This window comes from Osmerus mordax, chromosome 15 (genome assembly GCF_038355195.1).
Source record: "Osmerus mordax isolate fOsmMor3 chromosome 15, fOsmMor3.pri, whole genome shotgun sequence".
NCBI lineage: Eukaryota > Metazoa > Chordata > Actinopteri > Osmeriformes > Osmeridae > Osmerus > Osmerus mordax.
The window spans coordinates 16696445-16712286 of NC_090064.1; the positions used below are offsets into that span (position 1 = coordinate 16696445).

Here is a 15842-nt window from a genome sequence, read left to right on the forward strand (position 1 = left end):
TTTCCATTGATACTCTTTATTCTGTACAGTTTCAGATGCATGAAGAACAAAGGGAAGGCTAAATTACTAAAACAGTTTCAAGATGTAAAGATGTCCATCTGAGAGCTTCACTCTTCATCATGTCCTTTCTGATGGAGAAGATGCAGGAGATTAAACAAAGTAAAATATTTTGTTAGTTAAAGTATAAACAAAAACAGTATTTCATTTACATAGGTGTAATTGGAGAGTAGCTGCCTAATATATTCATAAGGAAACTATAATAAGAGTGTAATTATATTCTAAGTAGCTATCAGTCCGAGAGAAACTAACCTTTGATCCTACATCACGACTCTTGCTTCTCATCTTGTTGACCTGGGACTCAGCAATGTCAGCCCTCTCCTCTGCTTCATCCAGCTCATGCTGAATTTTACGGAACTTGCCCATATTAGAGTTGGACTGTTCCTCCTGAGAAAGACATTGACAATTGTTTTAGTCCCTCAAGCAAACTGAAATCAGAAAGGCTTCTGAGATCACTATTTCTACTCACAGCCTCCTCTGCAGTTCTCTTGAAGGACTTGACCTTCAGCTGCAGTTTGTCCACCAGGTCTTGCAGACGGCTCAAGTTCTTACGGTCCTCCTCAGTCTGGACCATGACAAAAAGGAAACATGTTCCATCTTGTTTCTCAATCTCTGCTCTGATGAAATGACATTTTACAGATGACAGCAAGAACTACTGTATACCTGGTAGGTGAGCTCCTTGATGCGTCTCTCATATTTACGGACTCCTTTCACTGAATCACTGCTCTTCCTCTGCTCCAACTCCACCTCTGTTTCCAGCTCCCTCACCTGGAGGAAAAGGATACCAAGTTGTTGACAGCTGTGAACCTGTTTTCCCGTTTCATAATCTTAAATCATTTGTTGGAAGGATGGAATAAGGTACCATAAGGTACCAACCAGCCTCAGACACTCACCCTGGCCTCCAGCTTCTGGACCTGCTTCTTGCCACCCTTCATGGCGATTTGCTCAGCTTCATCCAGACGGTGCTGCAGGTCCTTGATGGTCTGCTCCATGTTCTTCTTCATGCGCTCCAGGTGAGCACTGGTGTCCTGCTCCTTCTTCAGCTCCTCTGCCATCATGGCAGCATCAGTGATGGCCTTCTTGGCTTTCTCCTCAGCATTCCTGCACTCCTGCACAGCCTCCTCCACTTCATTCTGAAGCTGGGAAGTGTCACCCTCTAGCTTCTTCTTCTGGTTCAGCAGGCTGGTGTTCTATAAGAGAAAAAGTGTTGTGTTTTTATTTAGAAAGAATGCAATAACCTGTTTTAACTGGTGTACTCCATCAACATGTTACCTGAGAGTGTAGCAGCTGAACCCTCTCACTGACATCCAGCAGTTCCTGCTCAGCCAGTTTGCGGCCTCTCTCAGTCTGCTCCACCATGGACCTCAGCTCATCCAGTTCAGCCTGCAGCAGATTGCTACGTCTCTCCACAATGGCAATGTTCTCCTTCAGATCATCATTGCTACGAAGAGCATCATCCAGCTGCAGTTGGGAGTCCTGTTGAAAAAATTTTGGTTGTTATCATGTAAACTTGCAATTGAACTGGTTCATCCTTGTTCTGGCTGTAGCCACTAAGTCAATAAGCATTGTGGTGTTTAGAAAGACAGGATATTTTAGGTCCAGCATTTTTACCTTCATATGTGCATGGAGGCCCTTGAGTTGCTTCTGGGCCTCGGCTGCCTGCCTATTGGCCTGGCTGAGCTGGATCTCCATCTCATTGAGGTCTCCCTCCATCTTCTTCTTCAGCCTGAGAGCCTCGTTCCTGCTGCGAGTCTCAGACTCCAGGGAACTTTGCAGGGTATCCACCACTCTCTGCTGGTTTCTCTTGGCCATTTCCATCTCCTCATCCTTCTCCACCAGTTTGCGCTCAATGTCAGCTTTGACCTGATTGAACTCCAGCTGAGCTCTGAGAATCTTGCCTTCCTCGTGCTCCAGGGAGCCCTACAAGAACACAGCCCACAATGTGTGTCCAGCAAATGCTTCTGGGAGTACTTTTTATGATTTTAAAAGATTTGTTGTCTCACCTCAGCTTCCTCCAGAGCAGTCTGGATCTCAGCCTTCTCCTGCTCCAGCTGTTTACGAATCTTCTCCAACTCATGGACGGTCTTTCCACCCTCACCAAGTTGCTCAGTCAGGTCAGAAATTTCCTCTGTTAACAGGAACCCATTCAGTTTAAAAGAATGTCCAATGTTGATTGACAATGTAAAGAATTATGCCAAGTTTGTTAATATTCAGACCTTGGAGGTTCTTGTTCTCCCTCTTCATGGTCTCCAGATGATCCAGAGACTCTTCATAGGAGTTCTTCAGTTTGAACAGCTCAGTGCTGAGGGATCTGGCCTCCTTCTGGGCGCTTTCCAGCTCAGTCTGGGACTCCTCATACTTCTGCTTCCACTCTGCCAGGACCTGGAGGTGACACAAGCAGCATTAACGAATGGTGCTCTGTATTTCTACCCAGATTCTCTTGTAGATCCATCACTGTACCTTGTCAAAGTTTCTTTGCTTCTTGTCCAGAACAGCAGCAGCAGCATTGGATCTCTCCACATCCACCATGAGATCTTCAATCTCATTCTGGAGTCTGTGTTTAGTCTTATCCAGGGAGGAACATTTAGCATTGACAGCTTCCACAGCCTCTTCTGCATCTTGCAGACGCTGAGCCAGCTTCTTCCTGTTTGACAGAAAATAAACTTAGTATAGTCCTAGCACAATCATTATGACTGTATTGTGGTACATTGTTCATTCTGAAGTGAAGCATTGTGTGATTGTGAGGATCTCCTTACTTGGCCTCTTCCAGCTCCTCGGTCTTCTGGATGGCATCAGTTTCATACTTGGTTCTCCACTGAGCCACCTCAGAGTTAGCCTTGGACATGCTGCGCTGCAGCTCAGCCTTGGCCTCCTGCTCCTCCTCATACTGCTCCCTCAGCAGCTCTGAGTCATGGCGAGCAGACTGCACTGCATGGGCTAGAGCATTCTTTGCCTGGAAAAAGGTAGACATAATATTGATGCTGGCCCATGATTATTTCTGCAAGGATAATAATGCAGTTACTGTCCATACCTTGATTTCCTCCTCCAGTTGTCTTTTGAGATCCTCAATCTGCTGAACATTAGACTGTTTTCCTCTGGTCAGTTGGGAAACCAGGGAGTCCTTCTCCTCCATTTGCCTAGCAAGTTCACCTATTAAAAACAAAAGATAGGCCTATATTTCAATATTCTGCATTGCCTGCTTTCGCGCAAGACCTTTAAGATTTAAAATGTTTTATCTCCTGAAAGAAAGGTAAGTAGCCATGGGATTTCCATTGAGTTTTATTCTATTTGAGAGTTTTCTTACCATTTTCAGTTTGAAGCTTTGCTTTCTGCATGGTGAAATCATTGATGGATCGCTGTCCCTCCTCAGATTTAGTCCTGTATTCAGTCATCTGATCTTCAAGGGTTCTGCACATTTTCTCAGAGTTTGTCTGTAAAAATACATTTTTAATTGTCCGTCACAAGATGAATGTGGCATTCTATTTGTAATCAGTTACTTAATCTGTAGTTGTTTAAAACATAAGACTTGACCATTTGAGGTACATATATACATAGGGGACTTACATACACCTGTTACTAATTCCTAACTTCTCATATTAGGACCACTCACTTTGGACTTGACAATCTGCTCCATGTTGGAGACCACATCGTCCAGCTCCAGCCTGAGCTCACTCTTCTCCTTCTCCAGCTTCTGCTTCACTCTCTGAAGGTTGTCAATCTGCTCCCCCAGGTCGGCCACACTGTCTGCATTCTTCTTCCTCAGAGTGGCAGCTGTAGCCTCATGCTGCAGAGTAGCCTCTTCAAGGTCTCTGCGCACCTTCTGGAACTCTGCCTCCCTCTTCTTGTTCATCTCAATCTGGGCAGCAGTGGCTCCACCAGCCTCCTCCAGCCTCTCACTGATCTCCTCCAACTCTCTGGACAAGTCTGCCCTCTGCTTCTCAACCTTGGCACGGGCAGCTCTCTCAGCCTCCAGCTCTTCCTCAAGCTCCTCAATACGGGCCTACAATGTAAGGATTATTGATGAGATCAGAGTTCAAACAGCTGGTATCCTACAAGGCAGCTTTAACCATACAGTGCTATTGACTAACCTGCAGCTCCTTCAGTTTCTTCTGAAGCTGTGCACTCATGGCCTGCTCATCCTCAATCTTGCTGCTGAGTTGACTTATCTCAAAGTCCTTCCTGTGGAAATTATACACATTATAACCCAATCAGAATCAGAATGGGTTTTAATCGCCATGAAAGTTTGCACAGACAAGGAACTTTTGCACAGACAAGGAAGGTGCATACATTAAACGTATAGGAATCTTTAAATTAATTAAAGAAAAAAAGAAAAATATGAGGTCTAACTATACTAAGAGTACGTAAAATAGCAATACTAAGTGTATTTAGAATTTAAATAACAGTAAGCATTGTCGTGATACAGTCCTTTGGGTTATAATCTCACTTCTTCAGTTTCTCCTCCATCTGCTGTTTGTCGTTCTCCAGGTCCATTAGGCTCTCCTGGGTCAACTTCAGGTCTCCCTCCAGCTTCCTCTTGGCTCTCTCAAGGTCCATTCTTACCTTCTTCTCTTGCTCCAGGGAACCTTCAAGCTGGTTGATCATACAAGTGGAATATCATGACGAAAATCATACACCATTGTTCTACTTGTAACTTAAAGTAACACTTGATGACTTGATACTCAGTTTGATACTCACATCATCAACCTGCTGTTCCAGCTTGGTTTTGGCCTTGGTCAGAGAGTTGACTTTGTCTTCCTCACTCTGAAGGTCGTCCAGTGTCTGCTGGTGAGCCTCCTGGAGAGCTTTCTTCTCCTTGGTCAGCTTGGCGATGATTTCATCCAGAGCTGCCATCTCCTCAGTCAGGTTTTTAACCTGAAGTCATATAGTGTAGGTATATTTTGTTCTCACCTTTACTCTGATCTCATTATCAAGTCAAGTTGGTCTTTACCTTGTTCTCCGTGGCATGCTTCTCCTTCTCCACTTTGGCCAGAGTGAGTTCCAGATCATCAATGTCTTTCTTGAGTTCTGAACACTCATCCTCCAGCTTCCTCTTCTTAGCAGTAAGCTCTGCATTCATCTCCTCCTCATCCTCCAGTCTTTCAGTCAGCTCCTTGGATTTGGCCTCAAGCTGGATCTTGCTCTTGATCAATCCCTCACACCTCTCCTCAGCATCTCCCAGACTGTCTTGTTCCTGTGAAGGGATTAAATAGTTACAACTTCAAGAAAAATGTGATTTCTGTTATGTACAATATTATACTGTTCGGTTGTTGTAACTGTCACTCACAGTTTGGACTTGGAGGTTGAGGTCATTCTTCTCCTGGACAAGGGAGACCATTTTCTCTTCCAGCTCCTTCCTACGGGCTTCAGATTTAGCATAAGCTTCTTTAAGCTTCAGGAATTCTTCCTTCATGTTGGCCATCTCTTTCTCAGTCTCGGCTGAGACAAGCAGAGGTTTGATCTTGAAGAACATCTTCATCCAGGGCCAATTCTTGACCCCCATGAAGGCACGGATGTTCCACTGGATCACAAGCAGGGCATCCCTGATCCCAAACAGAATGATCTTTTAGCTTACTTTCACTCACCTCAGATACATTTTTGTACTAACTATAGAGAATACTACCTGCGATCTACAATTTTCTGGAACTCAATTCTGGCTAGTACACCACGTGCTCTGGACTGGAGCCCTGTGATGATAAGAGAGAGACGGTCGTCTCTCATCTCCTCTAGAACACCCAGCAGACCAGCCTTGAAGAACACCTGATAAAGATACTCAAATTATACCTTTTCATGCTGCTCATTGTAACAGGGCGTTTATGCCAGCCTCTTATTTTCAGTATATTTACCTTAGTGTGTCCTAATCTATACTCCTCGTGGTCAATGTCCAGACTACCCAGCAGTTTTTCTGCTGCCTTCTTGTTGTCCATAAACGCTCCCTCAGGGATAACATTTGGGTTTAGGATGCGGTATCTGAATTTAATTATAAAAGTACACAAATATGATCAGGGTTAGGTGTGGTGTTAGAGTTTATACAATGATCAAATATGATACTCATAATAAAGTTATTGAATGTGTTTTCCACCTTTGTTTGAAGTCACCATACTGAATCCTGTTGGGGAATCCCTTCCTGCAGATTCTGATGCCTTCCAGCACACCGTTACAGCGCAGCTGGTGCATGACCAGAGGGTTCTCCATGGCCCCAGGAGTCTTGGTCTCGTTGGGGATGAGGCAACGCACAAAGTGGGGGTGAGTAGACCTCAAGTTGGTCATGAGTTTGTTCAGGTTCTCCTGTGGATAGAATGATTTTGAACAATCATGCTATTAGTGTTTTTGTATTAGATAACTTGAATTACAGTGTTCTTATCTATTGTAAAGACTAATCATCATCATCACTGTAACATCTTGAACATCCACACACAAACTCACCCTGTGCAAAGCAGACACTGTCTGGAAAGAGGAGCCTTTCTTCTTCTTTCCTCCTCCAGACTCAGCTGTCATGAATTAGAAGATAATATATAGTTGTATTTTCTCAATAGTTCTCTAAAGATACAAGACGAGATATTGTTATTTTTATATTTACCAGCAGCGTCAGCACCAGCATATCCAGTAAAGAGAACAGCCAACATCTTAAGATTTGATTTCTGGAAGAGTCCGACCACAGTCTCATTCAGAGGGTCCTTGTTCTTCACCAGCCAGTTACCAATGTTGTAGTCAACGATACCAGCATAGTGAACCAGGGAGAAATGGGCCTCTGGTCGACCTTTCACAATCCTGGGCTTCTGGAAGTTGGGGTTTTTGCCCAGGTGGTTGTCATACAGCTTGGACTTGAATGTAGCATCACTGGCTTTGGGGAACATGCACTCCTCTTCAAGGATGGACATGATACCCATGGGCTGGTTTGCGGAACAAAAGACAAAATGTTCCAAGTCAAATTTGGGAAATAACAGTGCTGACTATAAGTTCAGGTCCTTCCACCTCACTCAAGCAACCCTGACAGCTCTTTTTATCCAAAAGTGGTTTAGATAAGCACCTCTTATACATAATATAACTTCATTAAACTTGATACTAACCTTCTCGATAAGCTCAATGCAGGCTGCCAAGTCCATGCCAAAGTCAATGAACACCCAAACAATTCCTTCTTTCTTGTACTCTTCTTGCTCCAGCACAAACATGTGGTGATTGAAGAACTGCTGCAGCTTCTCATTAGTGAAGTTGATGCACAGCTGTTCAAAGGTGTTGAACTGGAAAAGAGATTTACAGGTTAAGTGTTCTTGCAGACTGCGAATCGTACTAAAGTATAAACGTTTGTAATGAGGAGTCAGATGGCTGAGCGGTGAGGGAAGCGGGCTAGTAATCCGAAGGTTGCCAGTTCGATTCCCGGTCATGCCAACTGACGTTGTGTCCTTGGGCAAGGCACTTCACCCTACTTGCCTCGGGGGAATGTCCCTGTACTTACTGTAAGTCGCTCTGGATAAGAGCGTCTGCTAAATGACTAAATGTAAATGTAAATGTAATGTGCACATTATCCCTTTCCACCAAATACTCACATCAAAAATCTCAAAGCCAGCAATGTCCAGCACACCAATGTAATGCTGGCGTGCATTTTTGGTGTCCAGGGTTTGGTTGATTTTCACCACCATCCACAGGAACATCTTCTCATACACAGACTTGGACAGAGCACCAATGGAGTAGTACACCTATAGAGAGAGGGTAAAATAAATTGCATCAAACATGGATCAATATGAACATTTGTAAAAATGGACAGAGGGATCATTTTTATGGATGTTAATCCAACTTTGTCCAAAAATACTTAATATATACATGTTTTAAAGGTCACAAGATCTGAGCGACATTATTGCTAGGCTTCTGTTGAAACTCTCTAACAATGTAACCCTCATGTGATAACTATTATCTTGAGACTAACCTGCTGGACACTTTGACCTTTGGTGACCCACTCGTTTCCTACTTTGACCCTTGGGTGGCAGAGACCCTTGATCAGGTCAGCAGAGTTCAAGCCCATCAGGTACGCCACTTTGTCGGTATCTGGAAATGCAGAGGCAGAGAGAAACAGGTTCAAGCGATTGGATAAAGCTCTGTGTGGACTCAAAGCTAAGAGTTTGTATATTAGGGATTTGTTTAGCTAAACCCAACAAAATGGTGCCAAAAACAGATTTCACATTTAAGCACAGAGAAAGATTTCACTGTGCTTCAAGACCATGCCAAACACAAAGGGAACACATTACATTTTGATCATAAAGAGTTACCCTCAGTGCCATCTGGCTCTGCCTGCTCTTCCCTCTGCTTGTTCTTGAACTTCATGTTGCCCATGTGCATGATGGAACCAATCATCTTGTAAATGCCGTTCTTTTCCTCTTGGGTGAACCCCAGCACATCGAAGGCTTCCTATTATAAAGTTGAACATTTTAATCTTTGTAAAATGTTTACATATAGTAGTACAGCAAGAATAGTTTGATATAGATATACTTCACTTACATCAGTAGCAACCAGCTCATCAGAATCAACAATGGATGTTACAGTAATCTCTCCTTGGGAGATGAAGGCGTAATCATAGGGGTTGGTGGTGATAAGCAGCATATCTGTAAATAAAATTAAAGCGCTATTTTGATGGTCAATCAAACAGAATTGTAATGAATCATTTCTTGAATACTGACCCAACAGTTCTGGCTTCTGTTGAGACAGGATCTGGTAGAAGATGTGGTAGTCTCTCTCAGCCTTGAGCTGGAAAGTGACACGTGACTTCTCCAGGAGATCTGTCAAGAAGAGAAAATACATGTGAATTTACTTGGATCAAACAGGATTCATGTAGAAGTCAAGTGTATTGATGGTTTCATCAGACTAGTTGTATCATATTGAATACTGTATTATTTTTGAGACATTAGTCGTAAACTACTCACAAGTTTCAATGTCTGCGGATGAAAGCTTCCCACTCACTCCAAAATGAATTCTGATGAATTTTCCCTGTAAGTGAAGGAATTGTACACTCACTGTCAACTGGGTGATATAATCATGTAGAATATAGTGCATGTTAAACATGACTGAAGAAATCTTACGAATCTGGAGGAGTTGTCATTTCTGATGGTCTTGGCATTACCAAAAGCCTCCAGGGCAGGGTTACACTGGATGATTTGATCCTCCAGGGTGCCCTAGAATCCAAAAACCCAACATTGATTAAAATGTTTAAAACCCATAGGTCATTATACAGTAGAGTTCAGTACTAACAAAATTAGACCACTTTAACATCAAACATCCCTACCTTTTTCTCCTGTGCGGCATCCTTCTTTCCACCAACAGCTGCAATGCTGGCCAAGTACTGGATGACTCTCTTGGTGTTCACAGTCTTTCCTGCACCGGATTCTCCACTGGAGATGAAAATGTAATATTTGGAGGTATGAAATTGTGTTGGGTCAGTGATAATCTGCAGCATTTTCAAATGTTATTTCATATTCAAGCCAATGCTTGAAGGTTAAATGAGTTGTACTAGTGCATGGATTTAGGCACTCCCATCAGTGAACCTAAGTAAATTAAATGTGTGAAAAGTCCAGATAAATATTAAATGTACTTACGTGATCAGTACAGATTGATTTTCCCTGTCTGTTAAAAGAAAAGGAAAGAAATCCCCAGTCATTTCGCTTCAAATTGAGAAAAGTCACGTTTGAAAAAAGCAAGTTGTGTTTTACCTGACAGCATGTACTGGTAGGCATTGTCAGAGATGGAGAAGATGTGAGGAGGAGCTTCACTCCTCTTCTTGCCTCTGTAAGCATTGACAACTGACTGATCGTACACTGGCAGCCACTTGTAGGGGTTGACAGTCACACAGAACAGTCCTGAGTAGGTCTGTGGGGGAGGAGAGTAGTTTTACTTCTTAAATGATCATATTCTACTCAGTAGGAACCTATTTGTACGTTGTGTTACTCACGTAGATCATCCAGGCTGCATAACGCTCTTTGAGGTTAAACAGCACAGCAGGCTCGTGCAGGAAGGTGAACATCGCCATGTCCTCAATTTTATCAAACTTTGGCGGGTTCTGGGGATGGATGTCATCCTCCTTATGAGTTGTTGTCTGGAAATGGATAGAGTGCAGGATGTAAATTACTTTACTGTTTGTGACCTTTTGCATTATTTGAAAATACCATAGACTTTATTTATTGTTTCCCATATACTTTGGAAGAATATAACAGTTTTACAATCAGCTATTTGTATTTATTAATAATTGTGCTGTGCATACCTTCCCATACTCAGTTTCAACAGTGACTTTGTCCCCATCTCTACTGCTTATAAGTGCCCTGACGTACTCAACCTCTGGGTCAGGCACAAAGCAGTTCTTCTTCATGTCAAAATAACGAGTCTGGGCCTCCAGACGTTCCTTGTCTGACTTCCTCAGAAAAGGAGCTGCTGCCCCAAACTCTGCCATCAAGGCGTCCCCCATCCTGAGATCTGTGGCATGAGAAAGTAATACATATAATCATCATTATTATTATTATAGATTATTAATCATTATTAATAATTGATTTTTTTTACTGTTTCGATAGTCCTACAAAAGGTTACAGAATGATATGTAAGGGATAATGCCCGACGAGGTGTCCAATATCACCTGATAATGGACGATGCGGAGGCGTGAACCGTCCGACGCGCAGTGGAGGCCATTATCAGGTGATATTGGACACCTCAAAGGGCATTATCCCGCTTATACCATGGTCACTTGCCAACGATTTTTTTTTTTTTACAAACATTAATTTATGTTTTCAGGCGTTTTGCAAAAAGAAATCTAACGTTTTTCAACGTTAGCGAACTCTGATATTTTATAGTCCGCTCAGCTCATAGAACCAACAACGGCTTTCCCTTGGCTGAGCTATTAGCCCGAAAGCTAACGTTATGCTAGCAAGATTCAGAGGCAATAACATTGTGTACGGTTGACAAATAGTAAATATAATTTTACAGTATGTTTGACAATAACATTTGATAGCTAACCAGCCATGTCACTGTCCCCAAATCAATATCAAGATTTTCACGAACAAAGTATCGGCCATACTAGTACGGCTGGAGCCTGTGGAGCGAGTTGAATAGCAAATGGATGTGAGATGACCGCATCAAAGTTGACATTTTCTCCAAACAGTAATTAGTAACATGTTTAACAACATGACTAGCCAGCTATCGAGCCATGTCATTGGCATGTCATGCCAGAAAATAATCGGCCATATGTAGAGTTGCTGCTACCGTCGTGTTGGCCGCAGCCTGTCTGCAGTAGATTGACTAGCGAGGTGAATAGAGAATGGGACGTGAGATGAGCGGTTACGTGACACTGACACACTACATTCAGAAAAGTAACATTTTTCAAATAGATTAAAATAAATATTGAAGTCACTCATTGTTGTAAATACAAGTTAGCTTGTTAACGTCTTTCAAAATTGTAAATGGAGGATTTGACTCCGTCCCTGATGTTATGGTTACTTATTTCAGACACTTTGTACACGCTCATATATTATGTAGCCAGCGGAATAATTTAGAACGGTGAAAAGACAGTTTTGCTGCAATTACATAGTAGGTGTCCGTTATCACCCGATAATGAACACCCCTGCAGCCAATCAGAATCGAGTATTCACCCAGACCATGGTATAATGGCAATTATTTCACAGTAAAGGAAATTCATTGCCTGGCATTGCCAGATTGATGTGATTCCCAGGCTAGGAAATTCAGGCTACAGTAAAGACTGTATAAATTGCAAGTCTTGCAAAAGTGCATTAGACTCTAAGCTGCCAATTTATGTTTATTTTGAAAATCCTAAATACATTTTTAAATGAACTTTATGTGGCAGTTTGCTTTTATGATAAATACAATTCTACATAAAAACAAGTCACTTTTTATAAGTACAGTCTCTGATTTTTCATTTGTATTTTCAACCATTTAACATTTATTATCTTGGCCAATTCATACCATCAAATAAATCTGTTATAATAAATTATACATTCAATTTCAGCTCTAAATCATTGTCTTGTGTCCAGACTGTATCTAAACACATGTTGTATCTATAACTTTCATGGAAGCTGTTCCTACCTGATGTTGGTTACTTTGAGAGAATCTCCTGAAAGGTTGGTATGGAAAGTGTCTCTGCTCTGACTTCCTCAGGTTGCCTAGTGTCCTTCTTCTCTCTAACCCCCTGTGTCTGTTTATAAAGGGTACTGATCTGCCCTACATGGACAGGAATCAAGGGCTAGATTAAATTTTTTGAATGTTTCTTCATTTGGAGTAGAGGTGTGCTCCCATAGACCTATGAGGCTCATTGTTCCAAGAGGCTATCATAGGGGCCAGGGGGAGGGGTGACCTGAGGGCTTTGAGAGCATCATCCTTTGCAGTAACTCCTAATAGAGAGTTTTACATCATAAGGAAGCTTCATGGTGATAATGCCAAAATGTTTTATGCCAAAGAGCCTGTTGCTTCTAATCTTTGCTTTATAGTTTTGTTGTGCAGTTACTGCACAATTGCTGTGCATTTCTTTGCACATTGAGGTGAATAACTGTAGCTGTCCTTCTTCAATAAAGCCAAGGTCGGCCAACTCAATATCCTTCCATTGCCTTACTCCATCTGGTTAACTTGGCATCATTTCCGTCCCTTCATCCTTGAGGACAAATATAACATGTACAGTTGTTATATGATTCCTTCTCTTGTCCATAGGTCATTTTAACATACCTGAAAGCGCCATGTTCACCTCCTGTAAACAGGCAGCAGCTGCCATAACTAATTCATCAGAAGAGAGAACGTCTCACGGCACATTAGGAAATATATTTTTGCTGCACATCGGCAGGCACATGTCAACCCACTCAAGTAACCTGTGATACTAATGAATATTGGATCCTTGATAAATACAGAAATTAACAAGGTCTTATTTTTGCTGGTGTTAATATCAAGATAACTGACTAAATGATCATTTATTTAACCTTTGTGTTATCTTCGGGTCATTGTGACCCTTCAATCATTGTGACCCACCGTCCTGTTGCAACAACTTTACCTCATACAAAAACAAAGTGAAGCATTTTCTTTTAACCGTCGGGCTGTCTCAGACCCCCCACAGCGCGAAGGTTAAAAGAAAATGCTTTTTTATTTGTTTTTGTATTGAGTAAAGTTGTCGCAACACAACGATGGGTCGTTGTGAACCTTCGGGTCATTGTGACAGAAGGCAGCACAAAGGTTAATAATGTGTTTGAAATATTAGCAGGAGAAAGTGTTACCTCTCTCAAGACCTTTGCATGACAAACAGAAGCCTTCTTAAGTCTCATAAATCTACACCTCAGGCTGCACCTCTGACTGTGAGGCTCCGTAATTAGCCTCCTGAACTGAATGCTACCCTTTCTGTTGAGGGGATCATACTCAGGTGTCTGGTACTTTTAATGCCAGTGACAATGGAAGTACAGTCATGTATGAATGGACAGTACTTGAACATACAGCTCTGGAAAAGCTCTTTCTTTCAGTGGTCTCTCAATGTTTTCCAGAGGTGTATCTATTGACCTGAACCCACCCTACCAGCATAATGAACACAAAATTACTGACTTGTAATCATTAAGGTTTTTGAATGTGTTTGAATGAATGTAGAACATTGCAGAGTGGCTTGCTGGATGTTTCCACTGTTAAGCCTACCAATAATAAACAAATAAAACAATTGTCAACAAATACAGTATATTGAGACAATATGAACATCCAAGTGACTGATTTGTATATCAGTGATGTACCAGAATAGAAAGAATGATGTACCCTTTTCACACCATTTACATTGCTCACATGACTCCGCAGCAGGAATCTTAGAGGGTTATCTTTACACTCAAGGACGAACAGAATATGTGCTGCTGAAGTGTCACATGGCAAATTATCTGGCCATCTGTGGGCTCAGAACTTTTCTTCTGGTACAGTTAAGGACAAGCGCATGCGTTTTGATGGGGCAATTTGAGGTCACAACAGCAATGGCAAAGATGCTGGTCAAGGCAACAATATTTTGACATAATTTCAAAGAGAGAGTATTTATTGGCTTAATCTGAGACGTGAATATATTCATCCATGCAATATTCTTGCATGGATGAATTAATCAATTGTGCTGTCCACTAGTTAGCTGGGCCAGAGAGAACACAGAACAGCTGTGTCTATCCAGACACATTTTTATTAATATTCAAAATAGTTTTTACATATTTCTTTTTACATTTATCGATACCTGTGCTGTGCCCATGATACCTGTGCCCGTGATGCAGCAAAAAACGATTGTTAAAAAAAAGTTGCAAAAGGTTGAATAATTTGTATAATTGTTTGTTCTTTTGATACAAAAGTTTCCAATAATTGAAAAAAACTTTGGATACAAAAGTTTTGAAAAAGTAAAAAAGTTTCTTCAAACGTTTTTGTGTCGTGTATGTGAAAAGGTTAAGGTTTCTTCTAAAGGTTAAAAAACGTTTCAAAAGGTTGAAAAAAAAAACGTTTTCATACAAAAGTTCCGAAAGGTTTAATAGTACTTTCAAATGTTTTTGTGTCGTGTTGTGTGTGGAAAGAAAGTTTCGGTAATTCTTTTTCGAAAGGATGACAAATGTTTGTTTTTTTACGTTATGTATGTGACAGAGGGAGTTGGTGATGTCGACCTGACTGAGAGTAGAGACATTCCTGTCTACTGTACAAATGGATAAAGTTGGAGTTGTTTGTGCACCTCCTCCCTTCAATTACTGTTGTCATCAGCTGAATTAAAAACTAATTGACAACCGATTCAGGCGGAATATTGGTGGAAAAGGGGCAAAAATACGCAAACAGCTCATCCAAACAAAGTCATCCATTCCCATTTTTGTGATATTGATTCCCATGTACTTTTGAAGGATGGTAGAGCTGCTCTCATCTGCAGTGGGTTTAATCACTAATTGTTGTGTTGTTGTACATACCGTCCCAAACTCAGTGTTAACGGTGACTTTGTCCCCATCTCTACTGGTAATTGAAGCCTTGACGTACTCAACCTCTGGGTCAGGCACAAAGCACTCCTTCTTCATGTCAAAAGGACGAGTCTGGGCCTCCAGACGTTCCTTGTCTGACTTCCACAGAAAAGCAGCTGCTGCCCCAAACTCTGCCATCAAGGCATCCCCCATACTGAGATCTGCATCTTGATCAAAAAGAGAAAGAAATATATTTTGTTTCATAAAACCTTTTGACAGACATGCAAACTAACACGGTATGATATTGGCATGAGATGCACGTAAAGGAAAGTCACTGAAGATAGAATTAAGACTAAATTCAGGTTAGAATCCGGCCTCGCCCCTCTGCTGCATGTCTTTCCCTCTCGCTCTCTGCCTTTCCTGTCACACTGCACCTAAAAACCTAAGATTTTTTTTTTACTAACTGAAATATATATAAAGAACAATTAAACTACTTACCAGCTCATTGTTTTGAGATTTACCCATATCCCCCGATATATCTGTCAGACAAATGTGTGTTTCTATGACAGGTTTCTTTGCCATCTCTTATGTTCTTACCAGGTTGTCGAGTGTCTTTCTCCTCTCCAGCGCTGAAGCCTGTTTATAAAGGGAGAGTTGTGCTGCCAGACCTATGAGGATCTCTGTTCCGGAAGGCTGTCAGGGGGGCCAGGGGGAGGAGAGACCTGGCTGCTGTCAGGGGGGCCAGGGGGAGGAGAGACCTGGCTGCTGTCAGGGGGGCCAGGGGGAGGAGAGACCTGGCTGCTGTCAGGGGGGCCAGGGGGAGGAGAGACCTGGCTGCTGTCAGGGGGGCCAGGGGGAGGAGAGACCTGGCTGCTGTCA

At 42.0% G+C, this 15842-nt stretch overlaps 1 protein-coding gene across 1 annotated transcript; it reads right to left on the reverse strand.

Annotated features, from left to right (window-relative positions):
• Positions 1 to 10506, reverse strand: LOC136957361 (myosin-7-like). Its single transcript, XM_067251243.1, has 37 exons — positions 10301 to 10506; positions 9992 to 10135; positions 9753 to 9909; positions 9639 to 9666; positions 9329 to 9434; positions 9126 to 9218; positions 8970 to 9033; positions 8727 to 8825; positions 8548 to 8651; positions 8319 to 8457; positions 7979 to 8097; positions 7602 to 7751; positions 7125 to 7295; positions 6635 to 6947; positions 6481 to 6545; positions 6137 to 6342; positions 5901 to 6024; positions 5678 to 5814; positions 5342 to 5597; positions 5006 to 5248; positions 4753 to 4929; positions 4502 to 4647; positions 4146 to 4236; positions 3668 to 4057; positions 3362 to 3488; positions 3089 to 3207; positions 2814 to 3010; positions 2518 to 2701; positions 2274 to 2439; positions 2061 to 2185; positions 1669 to 1977; positions 1330 to 1533; positions 951 to 1247; positions 721 to 825; positions 527 to 622; positions 310 to 444; positions 1 to 128 (listed from the first exon to the last, which is right to left on the reverse strand). Exons 1-37 carry the CDS (start codon positions 10499 to 10501, stop codon positions 108 to 110), a joined length of 5808 nt encoding a protein of 1935 aa, XP_067107344.1. The 5' UTR covers positions 10502 to 10506; the 3' UTR covers positions 1 to 107.
• Between the last annotated feature and the right edge of the window lie 5336 nt (positions 10507 to 15842).

Excerpts from the sequence above, each read along its gene's own strand:
- LOC136957361 (XM_067251243.1), bottom strand. The coding sequence starts at position 10,501 with ATGGGGGACGCCTTGATGGCAGAGTTTGGGGCAGCAGCTCCTTTTCTG. Across the intron at positions 5,598-5,677 it reads CAGAAAATTGTAGATCGCAG|GGATGCCCTGCTTGTGATCC; the intron begins GTAGTATTCTCT and ends GTTTGGGATCAG. Across the intron at positions 1,978-2,060 it reads CTGCTCTGGAGGAAGCTGAG|GGCTCCCTGGAGCACGAGGA; the intron begins GTGAGACAACAA and ends GTGTTCTTGTAG.